At 62.0% G+C, this 23881-nt stretch overlaps 1 protein-coding gene across 2 annotated transcripts; it reads left to right on the top strand.

The window, feature by feature from the left end:
* Positions 1-1156: 1156 nt before the first annotated feature.
* On the top strand, positions 1157-18888 carry NTRK1 (neurotrophic receptor tyrosine kinase 1). 2 transcript variants are annotated; one of them, XM_036118268.2, is made up of 17 exons: positions 1157-1368; positions 4358-4432; positions 5018-5089; positions 6610-6678; positions 7372-7517; positions 7733-7875; positions 10062-10194; positions 11879-12205; positions 12613-12630; positions 12803-12858; positions 13045-13147; positions 13642-13788; positions 14069-14199; positions 14367-14539; positions 16747-16987; positions 17284-17442; positions 18703-18888. In XM_036118268.2, the coding sequence occupies exons 1-17, from the start codon at positions 1157-1159 to the stop codon at positions 18886-18888; spliced, it is 2391 nt and encodes a 796-aa protein (XP_035974161.1). The 2 variants fall into 2 exon arrangements, with proteins under 2 accessions (XP_035974161.1, XP_035974162.1); XM_036118269.2 differs by lacking the exon at positions 12613-12630.
* Positions 18889-23881: the final 4993 nt, after the last annotated feature.

Below are 23881 nucleotides of genomic sequence, written 5' to 3'. Positions count from 1 at the left end.
GCTGCCGGTCGGTCTGTCCGTCCCCGTCTCGGGGCTGGGGGCCTGGCGGAGGGGCAACCGCGCGCCTCTCCCTCTCGGAGGGCTAGCTTTGCGCGCTCCCTGCGGCCCTCGCCTGCCCGCCCTGCCCGAGAGTCCCTCCTCCGGGGAGCCTCTTGCTCGCCCTTACCGCCCCCTCCCCGGCCTGAGACGGGTGGGCTCCTGCAGCCGCCGAGGCCCGCGGGGCGGGAGGCGCTGGGGATTCCGGGGCTTTCCGGGTGCCGGGCTTCCGAGGACCGACGGGTCCCCAGCTCCACCCGCGGGCGGCTCCCGGGTCCGAGGAGCTAAGAGAAGATCTATTAATTTCTCCGCGCAGAAATCGATGCTCTTGTCAGGGCGGCGATCGATGCCAGCCCAGCCCGGCGGGACCCCACCCGGCCTGGGGCCTGGCGCTGGCCGGCCGGGGTCAGGGGCGGTCGCTGGGGCTGGGGCGCCGCTCCGCGGGGGCTGCAGAGCGCGCCCCCCGCCCCGCGGAGCTCACACCTCTGCGCGCGGGCCTCTAGCGCCACCCTGTGGTCTCTCCTGAAAGCGGGCACCTCGGCTCCCTGGGCTCCCTTCTCCGGCTGTTTTGGGGCGACACCTTCCTTCTTGCCCCAGATCCTGCGTTTTGTCCTTTTGGATTCCCTTCCCCTTTCTTCCTAGGGTTAGAGAGTTTTTCACCTCATTTACCCCAAGTGATATCGTACACTCCCTCAGGGGCGCGCACCGCTAGGAGGGAGATCTGAGGCGGGGGGCTGGCTGGGATGACCCCGACCGTAACCTTGCTCCCGCCCTGTCATCTCCCCGCCCCTAAAGGCAGCTGCTTTAAGCTGGGAGAAATAACGGATCAACTTCCCAGCCACCGCCCTCCACCCCAGCAGACACCTCTAAGGCGTTTCCTCTGGAGCTGGAGGTTTTGGGGGAGAAGGGGTGCGGGGTCCCCCGAAAGGGGTGGGGGCAGCCTTGGGGCTGAAGACGGGAGGGGTGGGGGTGGAGCCAGAGGGGGCAGGGCGGGGCGGGGTGGGCCGCGGGCCCCGCCCTTTCCCGGCGGCCGGGTCTTTAACGCGGCGGGCGCACGTGTCGCGGGAGGCCCGGCGGCCGCGGCTGGGAGCGAGCGCACGGACGGCTGCCGGCCGGCGCGATGCTGCGAGGCGGACCGCGCGGGCAGCGGGGCGGGCACGGCCGGGCGGCGGGGCCGGGCAGCCTGCTGGCCTGGCTGATGCTGGCGTCCGCGAGCGCCGCGCCCTGCCCCGATGTCTGCTGCCCCCACGGCCCCTCGGGGCTGCGCTGCACCCGGCCTGGGGCCCTGCATAGCCTCCGCCGCCTGCCGGGCGCTGAGAACCTGACGGAGCTGTGAGTGTCCGGCGGGCGAGCGGGCGCGGGGGGCGCGGGGGGCGCGGGGGCGGGCGGGCGGGCGTAGCCGTGCCCCGAGGGCGCGCGCACTCTCGTCGGGCCGGCGGGGGCCGGAGGGGCGGGCGCGGCGGGAGGCTGCACCTGGGCCTGCCTCCGCCGCCGCGGCTCCCCGGCCGCCAGGGCAGTGACCGTCTGGACGGTGCCTGGTGCTCCGTGCAGCGGGGGCAAGGGGGCTCTCCGCGGACCAGGTCTGAGACAGCCCGGCCATCTCAAAGCAGTCTTCTGGAGATCAGACAGGAGCCCAAGCTCTGCTTCTTGGGGGGGTTAGCTGCGGATAACCCTCTGTTTGGCACCCTTACCCTTTAGCCCCTTTCCAGGAGGGAGCTAGCCCCTACCCCGTTCCTTGCCATGATCGGGCAACTTCAGCTCTTGCCTCTGGAACTGGGGATTGAGCTGGAATAGGTGGGAGGGGGTGAGAGGCATAGCTTGGTGGCTGGGCTCTCTTCTCCCCATTTCCACCATCTCCTGTCCCCACTATCCCTTGATTTGGGTGTAGGGAATGAGACTCCTGGCTTCTCTGTCCCCGCCTGGCTCACTTTCCGCCCTTCGCCCCCTAGCTGGGGCAGAGAGCCAAGGCTCTTGTTGACAGACTCTCATCTTTTCAGGGCCCCAAACTGGGAGAAATCTCCAGCACTCTGTAGTACTCCAACAACCTGCAGTAATTGGTTACAAAATACTGGAGTACTTGTTAGCAGCTGGTGAAACCTATGGGAGTATTCTGTAATAATTGGCCTAGAGGTACTCGAACATCACATGGCCATGCCTGGAAAATACTTGAGTATTCTATGTAGCCGATGGGGCCAGCAAGACTTCTAGAAGAGGGGAGGGACTGCTAGAAAAATCCTCGACCTGCCGCCTGGGGCTTAGAGGGTGGTCAAGGAGCGCTGGCCTCATGCGGTGACGGTGACGAGTTGGAAGGCATCCGAGGTGGAAACCGTCTCTGTCTGGAAGTTCCTTGAGCAGCCTGCGATAATTGGCAGCGAGGTACTCCCGTATCTCGTGGTAATTAACGGGAAGGTTCTCAATCTCTCTCTTTAATGGCCCTAGGGAGACCAGGAGATGAGGAGATGGCCTTGTCTGGGTCTGGGCCTAGGGCTCTGCAGGATGGGAGGGGCCGCCACCCCCAGCCCCGTCCCCCCAGTCCCCTGCACCTTCACGCCAGGGCCCCGGGCTCCAGAATGTTCCCCATCAGAGCTCTTGTCCTCATTCCCTTACCCAAGTGGGTCCAGCCCCCGGGAGGGTGGGTGGGGGGCATGGACAGGCTGGGCTGGGGACCAGGAGGCATGCAGGGTGGGGAGCTGAGAGGTCCCTCTGGGTGGGGCAGCAGCCTGACCCCCTGCCTCTGCCTGCCCGTCGCCTCCTCCTCCCTCACCCGCAGAGCTAACGAGGAGATAATGGACTCGAAAAGACAGATTGATGATGAATCCAAACGAATGAGGCAGCTTTGAGTGCGCTGCTCAACAGCTTGCACACGGCCACCGCCACCCCTTCCCGGGTCCCTCCAGCTCTAAACCCTGTGAGCGGGGACCGAGCTCTCCCAGAGTCACGGGAGATTGCTCCCTAGGCCCCGGGGGACCGACGACCGGCTACCTGCCTGTGCGGCTGGGCTGGGGCTGGGAAGGGGAAGGGGGAGAGGTCACGCAGCCTGGTCCCCGCTCCAGCCAGGGAAAGGGAGGGGGAGAGGGGAGAGTTCTGAGAAGAGGCAGTGAGTCAGGGGCCCCGGCGAGCGTGTGTGTGTCCATGTGCGTGTGTGCACAGGCGGGGGGTACGCTGACATGCCACTGCAGGGCGCCCGAGTTCTCAGGAACTCTGTGGCGTGCCAGATCCCGAAGCTGGGCAGGGCCCAGGGCGTCGGCCGCATCCCAGAGTGCCCGTCCTTCTGTCCCGGCTCCCTATCAGGCTTTCTCCGGTGCTCTGTCCTTATCTCCGTGTCTCTCTGTCTCCTTGTCCTTATCTGTCCCTCCCCTTGCCTGTCTCTCTCTCTCTGCCAGTCTCTTCCTGCTCATTGTCTCTTTCCCCGTGTCTCTGTTTCACTATTCCTGTGTTTTTATGCCCCCCTCCTTGAGCTTTCCCATCACTATCTTGCCCTGTAAACCAGCCGGTCTGTGCCTCTTCACCCCCCGCCCCTTCTCCAGCCTCCCAGTGCCTCTGTCCCCCTTCTCCGGTCCCTCTTGGGGCAGGGAGGGGCTCAAGGGGTCCCTGACCGACAGCCTCTGTGCCCTTGCTTGCTCTGCTGAAGGCTGGGGCGGGGGTAGGGGTTGCTGCCTGAGTGTAGGGGGGCCGTGGCTTTGAGGGAGGTTTGTGTGCGCGTGCATGAGGGAGCGAGTGCACGGCAGTGTGGGTCAGCCCAGACAGGGACTGTGTGTTTGGGAACACACGGGTTTGCATGGCCGCAGGGTTCCCTCCGTGCTGCGGGGGCCCGCGGCTGTGGTGAGCCTCGGTCCTCTGTGGGAGCCAGCGTGCAGCGTGACCCCCATTTCTGAGCACGAACAGGAGAGGCCCTGTGTAGAAAAGCAGAACCCGAGCTGAGTGTTTATGAATGTGAGCCACTTGTGCGCACGAGAGACGTATGAACACCCACGTCCACTTGTGAGGGTACACGCGTGCTGACGCGCCACCTCTGCGTTCACGCACGCACAGGTGCGTGTGCAGACACGTGCGAGGAGGTGCGTCTGTGCGTGCCTGTGTGTGCACACACGAGGGACGTGAGTGTGCCTGTGTGACGGCGGAGATGCGTGCGTGCACATGAGTCCCTTTGTGTGTGTGCATGCTCGCAGGTCTGTGTGTGACCGGGTGCACATGTGTGCAAGTGTGCACTAGAGTGTGCGTGCACGCACCTGCAGGTGTGATTGTGAGGGAGGCAGCTGGTGGGATATGGGAACTCGAGTGTGGGCCTGGGCCCTGTAACTCCCATCCCCTCTCCCCACAGCTACATCGAGAACCAAGAGCATCTGCAGCATCTGGATGCCGTTCACCTGAGGGGCCTGGGGGAGCTGAGAGACCTGTGAGGGGGCTGACTGTCGGTGTGGGGGTCAGCACAGGGCCTGGGGGACCAGTGACTCAGGGAGGCTGAGGATGGGGGACATCAGAAAGCTCAGGGGTCTTTGGGGCCCAGGGTAGCTGGGGAGGCTGTGGGGGGTGGGGAGGTCTAGAACTCAGCACTGGGGGCCAGGGCTGTGGGCAGAGAGGCAAGGTTCAGGGTAGCTGGGGAGGCTGTGGGGAGATGGGGGGTCCAGGACTCAGCACTGAGGTCCGGGGTCTTGCGTGGGCAGAGAGGCAGAATCCAGGGTAGCTGGGGAGGCTGTGGGGAGATGGGGGGTCCAGGACTCAGCACTGGGGGCCAGGGCTGTGGGCAGAGAGGCAAGGTTCAGGGTAGCTGAGGAGGCTGTGGGGGTTGGGGGGTCCAGGACTCAGCACTGAGGTCCGGGGTCTGGTGTGGGCAGAGAGGCGGGGCCGAGGGTAGCTGGGGAGGCTGTGGGGGGTTGGGGGTCCGGGACTCAGTACTGGGGGCCGGGGTCTGGTGTGGGCAGATAGGCGGGGCCCAGGGGAGCGGAGGCCCTGTGGGCTGACCCTGCTTCCCCCTCCCCAGCACCATCGTGAAGAGTGGACTCCGTTCTGTGGCGCCCGATGCCTTCCGTTTCACTCCTCGGCTCAGTCGCCTGTGAGTGGCCAGGGCTGGGCAGAGGGAGTGGGAGGACCCTCAGACTTGAGTGGCTGCTGGGCTTGTGCCCCACCCCCCAGCTGTTGTGAAGAAGGCCCGGACCTGGTCAGGGATGTGGCCTCTCCCATTCTCCTGGGGCTTTTCCGCATCTCCTTCAGGGATGATTGTGCTCTGGGCACCAGCGGGGTCATGGGTTCTCGCTTCCACGCTTCATGCTACGGGACGTCCTGGGTGCCTGCCCCGTTTTTCTTTCTGGAGTTCAGACACATACCAGTCCAAAGGGAGCAAGGCACAGGAGCGTGCTCCACATTCTGGCCCGGGCTCCATCTCCCACCCCCTCACTGGCCCCCGGGATAGCCTGGGAGCTGGGGCATTGGATCTGCCACTAGTCGCCCTGCCCACCCCTGGGAGTCACAGCTGTCTCTCTGTAGATGGTGGGGAGGGGCAGCGAGGGGCAGGAGAGGGAGACTCTTGGAGTCCCTGGCAGCCCCTCTCTGGGCTTCTGGGGCCAGGAGTTCAGCCCCTCCTTCTTACCATGGCGAACAGACAGACAGACGGCAGGGTGCTGGGGTCCTGCCATTCATGGGGTTGTGCGGGGTCCTCTAAAGTCTCTGCTGTGTCCGGTGATGTAGCAACAACAGAAAAGGTGATGTTACTCACATCACTCACGACATACTGGGGCTTCAGTTAAAAATGAGTACCCAGTGATACCTCACGACACTTATGTCCGTGAATCTTCACAATCAACTTGGGTGAGAGAGCATGTCAGCTCCCTTTTATAGATGAGGATTCTGAGAATCACAGAGGCGACGTTTCTGGGCCGAGGCCACACCCCGCTGTGTCTGGTGCTGGACTGGGCATTCTTTCTGATCCCTGTGTGGTGGTGCCACCCCCACTCAGCCCCCACAAACTGTAGGACAACTAGGCAAGGAGACGGGCCAGGGCAGTCCCCATAGACGGAGAGCCCCCGGAGTAGCAGGCTGGCGTGGGGCTCCTTACCCAGCTCGCTGTGTGGCCCAGAGCTGGCACCTCTTGGCTGGCACTCTCTCCTTGTCTGCAGCTGGGGGCCCGGGGCCTGGGGGCCCTGAGGAGGGGAAGGAAGGAGGCAGGGAGAAGCTGAGGAAGTACTCGGAGATCCTGGTCACCATCCCCCTTTTCTTCTGGCCGGTTCTGGGCTCCGGGGCAGGGGAGCACAGATGGAGTCCCTTCCCCCAGCTGGGGCCTCAGCACTTTGCCAGCTGGGGCCAAGGCAGGGAGAGGGGAGCAGGCTGTTCCCTGAGACACCCCCCCCTGAGGTCTGGGGAGGGTGTTAGGTGGGGTTAACCCTCGCTCTCCCAGCGAGAAGAGGGGGACTCCAAGAGCCTAACCTGTCCCAGCCCCGGTGCCTCCGAGGCTGGTTCTAGTTGCCTGGGCTGGGGAGGAGAAGCCAGATGTCAGCTTCCTGCCACTCCTCCCTCCTCACCCTGGGTCAGAGCGAGGTCGGGGGCTCAAGGCGGCTGTCTCTGTCTCAACTCCCACAGGAATCTGTCCTTCAACGCTTTGGAGTCTCTCTCCTGGAAAACCGTCCAGGGCCTCCCCCTGCAGGAGCTGTGAGTGTGGGCCTTCCAGGGGCCAGAGCAGTGTGCGCGCCCGCTCACGCACATCTCTGTGTGGAGCTGCGGCGGGGGGTTGCTCTTTGGGGACTCTGCCCATGCCCGTGACCCCCATCCAAGGCCGCAGGCCCCCTGGAGGGGACTCCTGCCCTGGGGGCGGCCAGGGTGTGGGGGCAGAGCTGGCTGGCTGAGGCCGTGTGCGCTCGGGGCCCTGGGGGCTGCAGCAGCCCCCGCTCCTGTACTGGGCACGCCGGGCCAGCTGAGTGCGTGAGCGCGTCCGCCCGCCTCACCAGCACCCCACGCACAGGGGCGGCCTGGGACCGTGGCCGGGTGTGTGTGTGGTTGGCACCTAAGGCCCCTGGGTCACTCGGAACACACTGCCCTTCCCTCCGTCGTCCCGCGCAGAGTCCTCCCCCGGCCTGTCTTCCTGAGGAGCCCGCTGGGGCAGGCGAATGCCATGTAGGCCCCAGCCGGCCCCTGGGCTTTCTGGATTCTATTTCTTGCAATAACGTCTTGTGCCTGGGGTCCCTGAGAGGACCTTCTCCTCTGCCCCATTCCTTCACCTCCGGATCCTGCCCCCCCCGCCGCCGACCGACCGCACCCCCCCCTGCGTGTTACTGCATTCTCTGTGGCGCCTCAGGCCCGACGCCGGCCCGTCCCCGACTCTCTCGGTGTCCCCCATGCCCACAGGGTCCTGTCGGGGAACCCTCTGCGCTGCACGTGTGCCCTGCGCTGGCTGCTGCGCTGGGAGGAGGCGGGGCTGGGCGGCGTGCGCGGCCAGAAGCTGCAGTGTCCCGGGCAGGGGCCCCTGGCCGTCTTGTCCAACGCTAGCTGCGGTAGGTGCCGGGGGGTGGCCGGGGGGGGCCGCACGCCTGCGGAGGGAGCACTGGGCAGGGGACTGCGGAATGGACATGGGCAAGAGCTGGGGGTGCTGAAGGTTGGAGGGCACTGGGCATCGCCGGTGGGGGCTCGGGGCCACTAGGGAACGTGGGGGAGAAAGCCCTGGGGCCGCGCCCTGCTCTGATGTGCCTTGGCTATCCTGGGCCACCAGGCGTGCCCGTGCTGAAGGTCCAGATGCCCAACACCTCCGTGGACGTGGGCGACGATGTGTCGCTGCAGTGCCTGGTGGAGGGGCGGGGCCTGGAGGGGGCCGGCTGGATCCTCACGGAGCTGGAGGACTTGGCCACAGTGACGGTGAGAAGCCCTTCACTGCCCCGTCCTTGTCTCCCCTCTTCTCCTCTCCCCGGGAAAGGCTTGGACAGGACACAGGGGACAAAGCCAGGAAAAGAGAGACAGTGAGGAAGAAGCACATGGAATGCAAGGGAGGGGCAGATACGGTTTCAGCCCATGGGGCTCAGACTCGTTCTGTGGGGCAGGCACACACATGCCCTCAGGGTGGGCACTGGCCCAGCGGGGACCCCAGGCCCCTCTCTGGGAACATGGCGCTCGCTGCCAGAGAGACAGTCCCTGGACCCACAGACCATCCCTCCCATCCACTGGCTTTGTAGACAAGGGAACAGGACCAGGGGGAGAGCGCACAGGATTCGTGGTCCTGCATCCAGTCGCATCTCAGGGTCCTTCCCATCTTTGTCTGGAGATTCTGGAAGCAGCATCCTCTTGGGTGTGTGATGAGCTTATTAGTAAAGAAGGTCCAGGTCTGGGCCCAGCTTTCTCACTAATGAATTTTTGGACTGACTTTCGGAAGAATCCCTTAATATGCCTACACTTTGGTTTTCTTATCTGTGAACTGAGGAGGTGGATGTGATGACCTTTGATGTCCCCGCCTGGTTGTCAACTGAGGAGGTGGACGTGATGATCTTTGATGTCCCAACCGCCTCTGGGCACTCTCTGGCTGCTATCTCTGTCGTGTGGATGTGTCTTTGGGCATCTTCCCGTGCCTGGCCCTTTGTGCTCAGGCAGCCACGAGCAGCCAACAGCTGACTCAGGCCTTGTGGACAAGGTCAGCCGAGGCCGACAATAGGCTGTGCCCACCCATCAATCTGGCCCCACATGGGTGGGCACACAGGGTCCAGCCCGTTGGAGGAGCCGGGCCAGTGTGTTCACTTTGAGGGGGGACCCACCCCCAGGATTGCTGGAGGCCCCTGGAACAATATTGAAAGAAGGAGGAGCCACTGGAGCTGGGGACCCAGGTACGGTGGGGGGAACACGAGCCGCTGAGCAGAACCACCGAGAGTGAGTGATGGAAAGGGAACAAGGCAGAGGCAAGAGGTTGGCCATGACCATTGGCGGAGAGACCTCTGCTCAGCTGTTTTGGGAAATTCCAGGGTTTTGCTTTTCTCTTGGGGAGATTTACATGTTTGCTACCACTTCTGTTTTCTAGAAACTTCCTACAGAAAAGTCACACCCAACTGGGTTCAGTGGAGGGCAAGGGAGGCTGGTCACCCTCAGGAGAGGGGACAGTGGCAGAGCAGCTCCAAGGGAAGAGTTAATGGGCTGCCCTGCACCCCCAGGGATTTGGGGGAGACGGGGCCGCAGACAGAAGCTTGGGGCAGGGCCGGGCTTCCCCTGGAGGAGGCTGGAAGCCAGGGCCTGCACAAGAGGCTAGAGAGCTCTTCTGGAACTTCGAGCTTCCATTCCAGTGGAAGCCCGGGGAAACTTCACCTCCTCTAGCACTTAGTCACAGGATTCCGCATTTCTGAAATTTCCAGATAAATGAGGTTTGTCCACTGTTCCATTGACTTCCATCATTTTATGGAAATAGCTTTCTAAAATGTCAAAAGATCATTTTGTCTTACCTCCTTGGCTTACAAAGCAAGAAAGCCAAGGTTCAGCAAGATTAGGAATTGTCCTAAGGTCGTGTGACTGACACATATCCACAGTTTCTTAGGAAGAGAATCTGAACCTGATTGAGTCTTCTGATGATGATTCAGAATGAAGTCACTTGGCCGCTAGCTTCACTCTCCGTGTTTATCTGCCAGAGGGGCTCGGGGTGCCGCCGCCGTTCCTACCCAATGCCCTGCCAGCCCGTTTTTCTGGTCTCCCCTGGGCGGAGACTGTTAGAACTGTGTGTAAAGCAAGAATGAGTTGTGTCTGTCTGGTACTTGGGGTTCTTGACATCTGTTGAGCTGCTCAGATGGTGGTCCTGGTTCAGGGTATTCTGCACCTGTTTTGAAGTTACTGGTCATGTTCTAGACTTTTTCGGATCATTAAATAAATGGTCCAGGAGATAGTCTGCGAACAAGCTCTAAGGGGGGGGGGGCATTCTCTCCTCTACCTCTTCCCTCCTCCCGTTCTCTCCACTCCTTTCTTTTCCATCTGGAGCCACAGGGGTGCCCTAAAGATATCAGCTCCAGCCCCCTGCCTCCATACCCATGCCTGCTGACACTCTCCCTCATTTACCCTTCTCTTTCCTGACCCAGCAATCTGGGGGTCTGCCATCCCTGGGGCTGACCCTGGCCAATGTCACCAGTGACCTCAATAAGAAGAATGTGACATGCTGGGCGGAGAATGACATGGGCCGGGCCGAAGTCTCCGTGCAGGTCAACGTCTCCTGTGAGTCCCAGTGACCCCCCCAACACACACCCCCCTTCTTCCCTGGAAAGAGGCTCTGAGGGGCAGGGACTGGAGGAAGGGGTTGGGATATGTATCTCTACAGCTGCTCCCGCCCAGCTGTTTCCAGATTCCCATGAAAACCTGATCCTGTGGGGGAAGTCCTGGGGGCTGGTCAAGGCCAGAGGGATGGGGATGGATTTCTTTCTGGCTCCCTGCCCAAGGCTTGCTACCTGAGACAGCCAGCTGCCTGGCCGCTCTCGCCGCGTTACTTCACTGCCCGCCCACCGGAGCACTTTTGTCCCACATCCGAGTTTTATTTATTTATTTTTAATTTTTATTTTTTTTTAAGATTTTCTTTATTTGTGAGGGAGAGAATGAGAGACAGAGAGCATGAGAGGGAGGAGGGTCAGAGGGAGAAGCAGACTCCCCACTGAGCAGGGAGCCCGATGCGGGGCTCGATCCCAGGACCCTGGGACCATGACCTGAGCCGAAGGCAGATGCTTAACCAACTGAGCCACCCAGGCGCCCCCACATCCGAGTTTCAAAAGAAGAGATTCTCCTCCCCAGCTCTTCTTTATGCTCGCTGCCTAATTTCCCTAGGTCTGCCAACAAATTAAACCCTGTACATTATACAATTTTTCTTCTTTAATTGTGAAATATAAGGTAGATATGTGCATAAAACATAGATACTTTAAACAATAATTAGTCTTTGGCTCTTCAGAACACAGTCCCTTTCCTCTCCCCATCCTTTTTCTCTGCACCATCCCGACTTTTGGGATAATCGTTTCCTTGCTTTTAAAAATAATTTTACACACGTGTGCTTCCCTATCAGTGTGGTTTAGTTTTCCCTGTTGGCGTACGGTCTAGAGATGGAATCCTCCTGCAAGTATTATTCTGGGCTTACTTTCTTCTGTGCAACATTGTATTTGGAAGATTCACCAGTGGTGCTGGGAGCAGCTGTTGTTCCTTAGGTCCTTTCCTGCCGAGTGGTGTCCCCTGCACATCTATGTATCTATTATCAAGAGGCTTTTGCTCTCCTCAGGTTGGGTCTATTTCAAACCCATACATTCTTTTTCCAAAAGCTTTTTTTTTTTTTTTAAAGATTTTATTTATTTATTTGTTAAAGAGAGAGAGAGAGAATGAGCAGGGGGAGGGGCAGAGGGAGAGGGAGAAGCAGGCTTCCCGCTGCACCGGCAGCCTGATGCCTGATTCTGGGCTCGATCCCAAAACCCTGAGACCATGACCTGGGCCAAAGGCAGACGCTTAACCCACTGAGCCCCCCAGGCGCCCCTTTCCAAAAGCTGTTTAACTACATATTTTTTGCTTGTTTGACGTTTAGGCCCTCTCCCGATCTTCTTAAGCTTGATTGCACTTCATTTTTCTGGATCCCTTATCCAAAAGACCGCGTGTTTCATTCCCATAGCCGGCACCCGCTTCCCTGGGGCTGTCACTGACGGCCACCACAGAGGCTGGCCAAGCCTCTGAATTGTGTGCAGCTGCTGCCTGGTTCATTTAAGATTGACCGTCACCTTTCTTCGGGAGGTCCCTCCTTGTGCATTTCTTTGGGCCTGCTGGCCCACCGCCACCTGATTTCTGGCTCTGCCCCCACCCCGACTTGTCAGGTGGGCGCCGGGTCCCCTCCGGCTGCTCCCTGACTTGCGGCTGTCGCCCGTCTGGCCCGCAGTCCCGGCCAGCGTGCAGCTGCACAAGCCAGTGGAACTACACCACTGGTGCATCCCCTTCTCGGTGGACGGGCAGCCGGCGCCCTCTCTGCGCTGGCTCTTCAACGGCTCTGTGCTCAACGAGACCAGCTTCATCTTCACCGAGTTCCTGGAGCCCGCGGCCAACGAGACCGTGCGGCACGGCTGCCTGCGCCTCAACCAGCCCACCCACGTCAACAACGGCAACTACACGCTGCTGGCCGCCAACCCCTCGGGCCAGGCCTCCGCCTTTGTCATGGCCGCCTTCATGGACAACCCTTTCGAGTTCAACCCCGAGGACCCCATCCCGGGTGCGAGGGCCACCCCGAGCCCCGCCCCCCTCCGGGCCTGCCCCGCCCCCCGCCCCTCGGGGCACAGATCCGGGCGCCCGCGGGGAGGCCTGGTCCTGACCACAGTTGGAGTGCCTGGTCCTGGAGCTCTGGTGTCCGGCTCCGCGCTGGCCTCCCTGCCCCGCCTCCCCCGAACCCCGGGAGCCCCGAACCCCTGGGCTGCCCCGCTCCCTGGGCTGGCCGAGGAGAGGGTGGTGCACCAGGGCATCGGTGGCCCAGCTGGAGAAGGGCTGCGTGCCTCTTCTCCTCGAGGTCCAGCCGCCCCACCTCCCCACCCCACCCACCGCCCCAGGAAGGGATGAGTGGGGGGGGGACCTCACCGACCTCCGCCCCCCATCTGACTGCTTTCTCTCCTCCTCCCACTGCAGTCTCCTTCTCGCCAGTGGGTGAGTAGCCCAGGCCGGAGGGCAGGTTCTGTCTGGTCCCTGAAGCTGAGGCTGGGGCAGAGGGCACAGCTGACCTGATCCCCAAGGGCTCAGCAGGGGCGGGTGGGGGGGAGCTGCTGCAGGAGACACGGCGTGGGCTGAGGCCCACTATCCGTGCCCTGTGTCCCCACAGACACTAACAGCACTTCCGGAGACCCAGTGGAGAAGAAGGATGAAACCCCTTTTGGGGTGAGCATGAGATGGGGAAGCTGGTCTCAGCCTTGGGATCGGGAGGCTGGGCTCGTGGCTTGTCAGGGAGGAGGACGCAGGTCTGGGGGCCCGGCTCTGGGCTCCCACGCAGGATGGGGAGCTGTTTGCTCTGGGGGGGCTCTGAGGGAGCAGGAGAAGCTCGGCTCTGAGCACCCCCACCCCCAGGTCTCAGTGGCCGTGGGCCTGGCTGTCTTTGCCTGCCTCTTCCTTTCCACGTTCTTCCTTGTGCTCAACAAATGTGGACGGAGGAACAAGTTTGGGATCAACCGTGAGTCGGGGTGCTGCAGTGGGGCTGTCTGTCCGTCTGTCCGTCCGTCCTGCCGGCTTTGTTTCCCACTGGCTCTCCCTGACCCCGTCCTCCGTGTGGGGGGCCTGCACACGGTGGAGAGCTAGGGGGTGTGCACTGGGGTGGATGCGGGCCTGGCCGCGGGGCGCGTCTGTCGGGGCTGCGGCTGGGAGAGTGTCAGGCAGCAGCTGCTAATTGGCGGCTGGATTATAGTCAAACACTAAGTGGGTCTGGGAGGTCTGAGCTCTGCGGGGGGGCGAGTTCTTTGGTGGCCCACTGGGCCTGGGGTTGGGCAGGAGCCAGACAGAGAGAGGCCATAGTGCCTCCCCGTCCCCTGCGGGCTGCCTCGCTCCCTCGCTCCCCTGCCCCTCCCCTGCAAGTTACAGGCCGGGCTTGCCTGGTGCCCTGCAGCCTGACGGGGGCCGGGGTGTGTACCTGGGTTGTGACCCCTCCGTAAGGCTGTGTTGCTTCCCCAGGGGCAGCTGTGCTGGCTCCAGAGGACGGACTGGCCATGTCCCTGCATTTCATGACATTAGGTGGCAGCTCCTTGTCCCCCACTGAGGGCAAAGGCTCTGGGCTCCAAGGCCACATCATCGAGAACCCACAATACTTCAGTGATGCCTGTGAGGGGCTATCCTGGGTCAAGGGTGGGGGTGAGCCTGGGTGTGTGTGCGCGTGTGCAGAAGCCCCTGTGTTGTCTCCTTTGTCCACCAGCCTCCCCTCCCGTCCCTCCCTTCCCCGTCCACACCGCAGTATGGGGCTTTGGGGAATGCACAAAGGCTCAGTTTCAGTCCCCAGCCACCCCCTTGGCTGGCAGCCTTGCGCTGCCCCCAGGCCTGCCGGCCAGTCCTTCCCAAGACGGGGGCTCAGGTCTGACCCTGCAGGCCTCCTGCCTCCCGGCAGGTGTTCATCACATCAAGCGCCAGGACATCGTGCTCAAATGGGAGTTGGGCGAAGGCGCCTTTGGGAAGGTCTTCCTTGCGGAGTGCCACAACCTGTTGTCTGAGCAGGACAAGATGCTCGTGGCCGTCAAGGTACGACCCTGTCTACGAGCTGCCGCTGGCCTGGGTCCCACGTCCCAGAGCACCCCGGTTCCAGGACCGGGTGCTCAGGCTGGGGGGTGGGCTGCGGGGTGTGGCCCCCTTGGGTGTGGGCAGGGGAGGGGGCCCCTCACCCAGTCCCGCCGCGCCCTGGCGTCCAGGCTCTGAAGGAGGTGTCGGAGAGCGCCAGGCAGGACTTCCAGCGAGAGGCCCAGCTGCTCACCATGCTGCAGCATCAGCATATCGTGCGCTTCTTTGGGGTCTGCACCGAGGGCCGTCCGCTGCTCATGGTCTTTGAGTACATGCGCCACGGGGACCTCAACCGCTTCCTCCGGTAGGAGTGCCTGGCCACCCATGCTGGCCTCCGGCTCTGAGCCCCTGTACCCCCTCCCTGCAAGCGCATCCCCAATGGTCTGTCGAACCGAGTGGGGACACCAGACGTAACAGGAGGGCTGGGCTCTTGTCCTGGAGGAGCTCGAAGGCAGCTGTGTGGATGGGGGGCCGTCTGCGCCCAGGACATGGTGGCGGTAGTTGGGGGGGTGGGGCGCGAGCAGAAGTCAGGACAGTGACTTGCAGAGAGTGTGTTTGCATGTGTGGGGGGCGTGCAGAACCAGGCCTGTGGGGGTGACAGCGTGGAGAGCTACGGCGACAGTAACAGGCCTTCCAGGTACTCTGCTCCCACTCTGCACCCTGGTTGCGTGTGCATGGACACGTGTGTCTGAATAATCACCCTAATATATATGTACTCTTCATAATCTCCAAGCGTATATGGCCATTTATACTCGAAGAACGTCACTAAAAATTAATTTCTTTTGCTGTGGACAGAACAACTCTGACACATTTACTAATGTGTGCCGATGATTTTAATAGCTTTAAGAAATGTGCCCATTTCACAGATGAGGCGTAAGTGGCTTGCCCACAGGCACCCAGGGGGGAGTATGACCCCAAGTAGAGCCCTGCTCTCAGCCCCTGTGTTGGTCACATGTTCCCTTTGTTGAGTCCTTGGATGAGAACGCCCCCTTTCCCAGGATGGCGCCCTGTGAGGTGTGAGGCGGGTAGGGGGAGGGCCAGGCTTGCACTCAGCTGTGACCTCCTAGCTGAGCCAAATAGCTTTCCTCTCTGACCTCAGTTTCCCTGCCAGTAAGAGGGACAGTGGGGGGCTGTGGTTCTGAATGAGAAAGCGCTGTGTGGCTGTCCAGCTGATGGTCGTGATTTGGTCTCTGAACACCCCCTTGGGAGTGAAGGGTCATCCACACCGTCAGGCTATAGAATTCGGTTGGGAGAGACCTTGAGTCTGAGCTTATCCTGTGGAGGAGGAGGAGCCCATGCAGCGTGGGGAGCAGGAGGGAGGTGATGAGACCCCATGTGGAGTGTGGAGGTGGATGGGCTCAGGAGACTGGAGTCAACGGGAGGCCAGACCGGAGGCCTGGCTCACCGGACACCGTGTGGGCTCAGTGCTGAGTGTGGGGATGCAGGCCAGGGACAGGCCACCATCTGGGACCCAGGCGGTGGGAGAAGTGGCTCTTAATGCTGCGGGGAGCACAGGGAACCAAAGGAGGGAATCGTGAAGGCTCCTAGATAAGTCTGGAGGACGTTCCCTAAGAAGCCCAGCTGTTCCTTCGAGCCCCGGGGCCTTTGCATTTACAGCTCCCTTTGTCTGGCACAGCAGGTCTTCCTCCCAGTCACTTCACCCACCTCTGTCTCTGACCCTTTTGAATGGCTTACTCACCTCTTTTCTTCAGGGTTTACGTCTCAGTTTAAATGTCTCTTCCTCCAAGAAGTCTCCCCTGACTTCTCCCACCCCTAGCCTGAGTGCCCATCAGGTGCCCTGTTGACCTGTGGCCTAGTCCCCAGGTAGCTCTGTGACTGGCCCGCTGCAGGTGTGTAGTAAGCCCCGGGCTGTGTGAAGGAATAAACAGATGAGGAGAAAGTTGGCCCGTGGGCAGGGGCCGGCCCGACAAAGCCATTGGCTCGGGCAGGGGTCAGAAGAAGGAATATCTGGGGAATGGAGCTGAGTGACCAGGGATGGATCTGGAGTGGTGGCTGTGGGAGGTGGAGGGTGTCCTGGAGACCTTTGGCAGGAAGAAGGACCCCACGGAAGGCTGAATAGTGAGGGCAAAGGTGAGAGAGACAGGAGGACCCCCAGGTTTCAGGCTCGGAGCCTGGGGGGGAAGCTTCCCTTCACAGAGGCAGAGGCAGACCTGGGGGAAGAAGCTAAGCATCTGGAGGACCCAGTGGGAGGTGTCCATGGGCAAGAGATGCAGGGGCCAGAGGGCAGCTGGCTGCTGGGCTCAGAGTTTGAGGGGGCTGCCTGGGGGGCCGTGAATGTGGAAAGTGTGGGCAGTGGTGAGGCTCCGGAGGTGGGCACACCCGGCGGCCCCCCTCCCAGGCCCTCCAGACACCTGCCTCCCTGTTCCTTGCTTCTTCCATTCTCGGGAGTCTCCTCCCCCTCCCACCCCAGCCCCCCTGGTTCCGTGACCTCAGCCTCCTGGGGGCTCCCCCCTCCCCCAGCCGGGCCTCCTCTCCCTCACTCTTTGGCAGGTCCCACGGGCCTGACGCCAAGCTGCTGGCTGGCGGGGAGGACGTGGCTCCTGGCCCCCTGGGCCTGGGGCAGCTTCTGGCCGTGGCGAGCCAGGTCGCGGCGGGGATGGTGTACCTGGCTGGTCTGCACTTCGTGCATCGGGACCTGGCCACGCGCAACTGCCTGGTGGGCCAAGGCCTAGTGGTCAAGATCGGCGACTTCGGCATGAGCAGGGACATCTACAGCACGGACTATTACCGCGTAAGGGTCCTTGGGCCCCCGCTTCGGGCGCGGGCATGCCCTCCTCTTCCTGGGCGGCGTGGGGGCCCAGGCTGCCCCTCTCTGGACTCTAACCCCTGTCTTACCTCCTGGCCATGGACGAGGGTGTGTCTCCGCTCTCTGAGACGCACAGAGACGCCACCATCGCTTTTTCCCTCTTAGCGCCGGCCCCCAGAGCCCCTGCCATTCATCTTTAATGACGGGGCGGGGCGGGGGCAGCAGCGGGGGCGGGGGACGTGGGCGCCCCCCCCCCCGCAATGACGCAGCGCCGCCTGCAGGTGGGGGGCCGCACCATGCTGCCCATCCGCTGGATGCCGCCCGAGAGCATCCTCTACCGCAAGTTCACCACCGAGAGCGACGTGTGGAGCTTCGGCGTGGTGCTCTGGGAGATCTTCACCTACGGCAAGCAGCCCTGGTACCAGCTCTCCAACACGGAGGTCAGCCCTGCCCACCGCCCCGGCCCTGCCCCTCGGGTCCCCGGGTGCCCCATCCCACTGCAGGGGCCCCATCCAGCGGCCCGACGAGGCTGGGCCTCCGTCCGTCCCCTTCTCTCCTTGCATTCTTCCCGCTCGGATTCCTGCCTCCACTCCCAGTCCGAGCCCAGGCCCAGCTGGCTCCTGGGGGAGCCTCAAAGCACTTTCCAGATGGAGCCCAGACCCCCATGCTTAGCTGCATTTTATAGACCGGGTAGGCATTATCAGGGAGGAAGGGAGAGGCCTGGAAGAGGTGCACAGCACAAGAGGGCCTGATACTGCAGCAGGAAGGCTGGAGGTCAGACTGCAGGAAGGACAGGCCCGTCCCTCCCTCTGCCCTCCCCCCTGGACACTGCTAGAGCAGGCCCCAGGTGTTCTGTCTCCCAGAGCAGCTCCCCCCACCCCCTCCTTGGCTCGCAGCTGTCAGTTTCCATTTCTCCTCCTAATGCAGTCTGCTCCCTGGAGGCTGCTGGGGTGGGGGAGAGGGTTATAGATTTTAATTTTCTCAAGCACGGAGAGAAGGAATGGAATCAGTGCTGCCCATAACCCAAGTCCTTTAATGGGGAGGGAGGAAAGAAGGGAGGGGAAGAGCCTCCAGGTCCCGTCACCCATCTCCCTGCCGCCATCTCTCCTTCTTTGGATCCCTTAGCTGCTCTAACAGTCCTTCCTGGAGTCTAGCTTGGATCTTTCCTGCTGCAGTTTCTGTTCAGAGGTGCTAGGACCCCACAGAATGGTACCTACAGAAGACAAAAGGAATTGGGGTTGCCCTGTACCTTAAATCGCCAGCCAGCCAGTTTTCAAGGCCTTTGCCTGCAATCCTGCTCTACTTTCCTTTTGCCCTCTGGAGCTGAGAGGTGGAGGACCCTTCCCTTCCTCCATTCAGCCCTCAGCCCTGGCTGATGGATTTGGCAAATGCCTGGGCCCCTCCCCTTGCTCAAATCACCTGGCCAGTCTTCTGAAGGTCTGATTACAGCCCTTCGGGAAGCAGTCTTACCCCCAGCTCAGCCTTCCCAGCCTACCTACATGCTCAGTGTTGGGGTGGAAGGGAATCTTGGGGTTCGCTGCGTCCTTTTAGATTATTCGTAGCCAAGAGGCCCAGCCATCTGTGGGACCGGCCTGGAGAGCTCAGGGAGGCGGGGGTGGGGGGTGGGGGGTGCAGCTGCTGGCCTCCCCCTCCCGCTCCAGCTCAGTGCGCCCTCTTCTCTCTCCCTCCGGTGGTCCCAGGCGATTGAGTGCATCACGCAGGGGCGGGAGCTGGAGCGGCCCCGGGCCTGCCCGCCGGAGGTCTACGCCATCATGCGGGGCTGCTGGCAGCGGGAGCCCCAGCAGCGCCAGAGCATCAAGGACGTGCACGCCCGGCTGCAGGCCCTGGCCCAGGCGCCTCCCGTCTACTTGGATGTCCTGGGCTAGGCGGCCAGCCCAGCGGCTGCGCGGCCTGAACACTGGGGCCTGCCCTCGCTAACCCTGCAACTCCCAGCAGCCCCAGGGTGATCTCAAAGCATCTAACTCACCCTCAGCATGCCAGAGGGGACAAGTGGGGTCTGGGAGTGGAGGGTGTCCCTGCTTCTCTGGGCAGGGTCCCGTCATAGCAATTATATTTATTATCCCTTGGCCGTGTGTCTCTTGCCAGTTCTTGGGATGACGTCACTCTGGGAGAGGGGGATTGAGCCGCAGGTAGGGGGATGCTCCTCCCCTCGCTAGTCCCCCTCAGCGGTAGTCCTACTCCCGGCAGCTGCCGCAAACCCTCCTGGTCCTGGGGCCATTGTGTCCACCCCATGGTGGGGTGGCCTCAGGACAGGCTTCCCAGAACCTCAGACCCGAATCGGCTGTCTCCGCACTTCATGCTCAGGAAGGCCGTTGCTGTAGTGGGAGGGACAGAAGTTAGACGTTGCGGCGGACAGGATGGAAGCATTGGTGGGGAGGGTCTTCCTGGTGTTCGTGCGCACAGAACAGAGCAGGCACGTGGTAGAACATGGACGAGAGAGAGGGAGAGTGCGCTTGAGTGTGCATGTGTGTGTGTGTGCACGTGTGTGTGTGTGCACGCGTGTGGCAGGGGCAGGGAAGGAGCAGGAGAAAGAAATGATGCGGGAGGAAGGACCCATGTTCCTTCCCCTCCGTCACTCTTCCTGGCTCTGAGTGCTTTGAGATCAGCCCCTGGAGACTGGGGCCTGGGCAAGGTGGCTATTTCCTGAGGACAGAGCCATCTCTCTGTCCCGTTCTGCCCAAGGAGGAGGTGGGCTCTCCCTTCCCCTCTGCCCCCTGGAACACCACTGGCCTTACCGAATGGCCCCAGGCTTCTGTAGGCTCCGAGGCTGGCTGAGGCCCTCCCTGCCCGCCCCCATCTTCCTCACCAGGAGCCCTGGAGGAGCGGTGCCCCCCCGACTCCGGCCCCATCACTTCCAATCACCTGCTCAGCTCCCGCAATAACCCACGCTCCCCATGGCTCCTCAGGGCTAATGTCGTGGCTGTCTCATGTCCCTGGGTGACCAGCTCCCCCCACACAGTGATTCAATCTGGGTCTTATCACCCCTAGGCCTAGCCCGATGGTGTCTGCCTCTTGTCCAGGCTGGTTAGTGCTAATGGAGGTCTGACCCAGAGCTGCAGGCTGATTGATGGGGTGGGGGGGGTCTGGTCCCTGAGGGCCAAGTTCACAGGTCCTCCCTCCTCTTCTGACTGGGGGCGGGGGGGGGGCGCGGTGAGTGCGGCCCCACCCAGTGAGGGGGCGCTTACACCAGGTGGAGTAAGGGGGGGTGGAAACATGGTGGAAGAGACAGGGTCAGCGACCAGATCCAACAGGTAGGCCAGGGAAGGTGCGAAGAGAGACAATGCAGAGACGGGGCAGAACCTACAGACTTGGGGACACGCAGAAAGACTGTACGGGGGGATGTGGGGACGGAGCAGAGAGACAGACGGACACCGATGGACAGACGGGGGCGGATGAGTGGTGGAAACAGTCACAGGCCAGCTGAATCAGAGAATGTTCTGGAGAGCAGCATGGGAGCTTGGGGGGGACGCTTTCTCTCTCACCCGTACTCCCATCCTCCCCCCTCCTCTGCTCCTTGAGCCTCTCTTCAGGGCTGAGGAGGGGGTGGACTGGGAGACTCCGTGGGTGGAGGTTTGGGGTGTCCTCCCTGAGCGGGATTTGGGCCATCCCCGGAGCAGAGGGGATGGAGGGTTGGGCAGTGGAAGGGACGAGCCTGGGCAAGTGGAACATTTCCAAGGTCAAGAGCATCAGGGCATCAGAAGCTCTTAAGACCACAGCCAGAGGTATTGCTGGAAGAGCTGGGCAGGTAAGGTGAGGGGTTCTGGGGACAAGGTCAGGACGGGGAGGGGTATGTTCCGTGAGAGAGCGGGAGAGGGGACAGGAACAGGAGCTGAAGCCAGTCACTCGGACCCCTTCAGGCAACCTGAGCCCCGGGCCTTGTCGTGGTTGGTGAGGAGGGTGCCTGCTTGCACCCACATGGCCAGTTTCGTGGCCTAAGAGCCCCCCTCCCCTTCACTCACATGCAGATGAGCAGGTCTCACGGGCAGAGACGTGCGAACACACATGCACAGCCCCCCCCTCCTCGCCGTAGCTGTTGGACGCCTCTGTCGTTCATGGTGCCCCCCTCCACCCCAGCGAGGCAATGCCCCTCCCTGTTAATTACCTCCTGGCTGTGCCAAGTCCATTAGCTGCCCCCCCCCACACCCACCAGGGGCTAAGCACCAGCTGAGATGCATGCTTGCAGGGGGATCAATGGAATGGGACCCTGAGGACCCCATGGGGAGCTGGGACGGGGATAGCAACCTGAGGCTGTGGGGATGGGACATCTGGGTCCCCTAGACCTAGTGTAAGCCCCACCCTCTCGGAAAAGTCTGTCTGGACTGGAAGGCGGAGGCTGACCTGGTGGTGGGCTCTGCAAGCACGCTCAGCATTGAGGGGAGCACCCAGAACTCTCCTCTTAAGGAGGTTGTTGCCAGCTCCATCCTCCCAACTCTGGAGAGAGGGCGTCAGTGATGCAGAAGCCGGTGGGGCTCCCCCAGGGCCACCCCAGTGCGGGGATGGGCTCTCTGAAGAACCCAGGGGTCCAAGCCATCCGGACCCCCTCAGCCTCCGCAAGCAGCCTCTGCCTCCTTCCTGCCCTGCTCCCGCAGGGGCTGGGTTCCTGACAGACAGGGGAACCGCGCATCTGTTCTGGTTTCCGGGAACAGTGTGGGCAGAGGTCTGGGGCAGCCTGGGTGGGGACTGTCCTGACCTGCATCCCTATGAACTCCCAAGTGAAGGGAGACCCCAGAGAGAATCCCAGACTCCGGAGACCCTGCGCTCTCTGAGTGTCAGCTGGAGAGAGCCTGTCTTTTTTTTTTTTTTTAAGATTTTATTTATTTGACAGAGAGAGACACAGCGAGAGAGGGAACACAAGCAGGGGGAGTGGGAGAGGGAGAAGCAGGCTTCCCGCCGAGCAGGGAGCCCGATGCGGGGCTCGATCCCAGGACCCTGGGATCATGACCCGAGCCAAAGGCAGACGCTTAACGACTGAGCCACCCAGGCGCCCCTGGAGAGAGCCTGTCGTGCCAAATTCCTGAAGTGGCCTTGGACAGGCTGCCCAGTGCGGGAGGGGGTGACAGTTCCTGGAGGAGCCAGGACCCAGGAACCCCGACTTCTCAGCCAGGCTGAACGCCCCCCTCGGCCCTGCAGCCCCCCAGGGGCTCCACGCCTCAGCTCTGACAGCCCCCACTGCCACAGGGGAGCCTTTGAGCACCTCCGGCTCTGGGGCGGTGGGGAGATAGGGATCTGCCGCCAGGAGAGACGAGGCAGGAGGAGCCCGCACAGAGGCCCAGAGGGAGAGAGGGCTGAGCAGCCCAGAGCCACGCAGAGAAAGGCTGTGGGCGCATCCGCATGGCGGGGGGGGGGGGGGGGGGGGGGGGGGGGGGGGGGGGAAGGCAGAGGCTGAGCTGCAGAACAGGGCCCGGGAGCGCGCGAGCAGAGCCCCTGGCGGGGTTGGACTCTAGCCCTGTCTCCTATCAAGCCCGAGGCCCAGGCTCTTCAGCCCATCCCCTGCTAAACGGGGTCCCTTCCTCTTCCTCCAGGACCAGGCTCCCTGGAGACCAAGCTTCTAGACTCTGGAGCCAGAGTGGCAGGTTCTGTGCTCAGCAGCTCTGTGATGTTGAGCAAGTCACTCAGCCTTTCTGTCCCGTCGTGACCTTGTCTCCAGAATGGGGGTGACAGTGGCACCTCACAGGGCTGTTTGGGGGTTTCAGCAAGTCCTGTGTGTGAGTCCCTTCCAGCAGGGACTGGCCTGGATGTGCCGGGCACAAGGTGGCTGGCCTCATTCCTCTCTTTGTCTCCTCCTCTGCCCTCCTCTCCATCCTTTGCGTGCCCTCCATCCCGGCCTGGCCCTGGTCTTTGTGGGTGAGGCAGGACAGACTGGCAGGTGCCGTGTTTTGTGGGGACAGTGCTCACAGAAGAGGCGCTCTTGCCTGGTCCCGACCAGCCCTCCAGCTGCAGAGAGGGAGGACTTAGCTGGCTGTGGGGGCTGGGAGGTGAGGAAGGGGTTTCTTCTCCCTCTGAACCCCTGCAGACTGCAGGTCTAGAGAGGTAAGGGCCAGAGCGACCCCTGCTGACCAACCCTGTCAACTCCAGTCCCCCGATTTTCCCCAGGGAGACCTCCCTTCCCCACTCACCTCCTCCGGGCAGCCCTCAAGGATTAGACAGCGACCTTGGCACCCCTGTAGGGTGCTTCTGAGGTCACAGATCCTCACAGACTTGAGTCAGGTCTCCAACGTATCCATCCAGGTGTTAGGAACATGCTTCGGAGGCTTCCTGTGTCTTATCCCCGTGACCTCCCATTCCTGAGTGTCAGGAAGTCCTTCTTGCTGTCTACCCTCTTGCTTCCCACCTGGATCTGAAGGGGTTACTCAGCTCCAGGCCTGCCCACTGCAAGTCCCAGCTGCCTGGGCCTGTGGTGAGAGCTAATGTAGGCAAGAGTCGGAGGACAAGAGGGGATAAAGTTATTAGCATCTTCATCTTTGAGGGATATCGATTGTCAGGTCTCCAGGCTCACTTGGTCTTATAACGGGGCTCACGGGGGTGTTGGGAGGGACTCGGAAAAATCTCATGGAGCCTCCACCCTATATCCTGAGCGGGAGCTGGGGTGCCTGCGTCTTCCCTGAGGGCGACAGGTAGAGACACAATGTGGGCCACAAAGGCTGTGCGGAGGAGAGGGCTGAGGGCAAGGAGCAGACTGGGGGGGACTGGGGCTTTGCTTTAGAGTGTGTGATCCGTGCATGTGTGTGTGACACGGGGGGGGGGGGGGGGGGGAGGGAGGGAGAGGGAGGAAGAGAGAGAAAGAGGGAGGGGGGAGGGTGCAGCTGAGCTGGAGAGATTCAAGGTGGCAGCCCAAAGGGGAGAAGACAGGGTCCCTCC

The sequence above is a fragment of the Halichoerus grypus genome, chromosome 7, assembly GCF_964656455.1.
Source record: "Halichoerus grypus chromosome 7, mHalGry1.hap1.1, whole genome shotgun sequence".
Classification (NCBI taxonomy): domain Eukaryota; kingdom Metazoa; phylum Chordata; class Mammalia; order Carnivora; family Phocidae; genus Halichoerus; species Halichoerus grypus.
The sequence above is the reverse complement of the archived record's forward strand: the minus strand, read 5'-3'. Positions and strand labels throughout refer to the sequence as shown.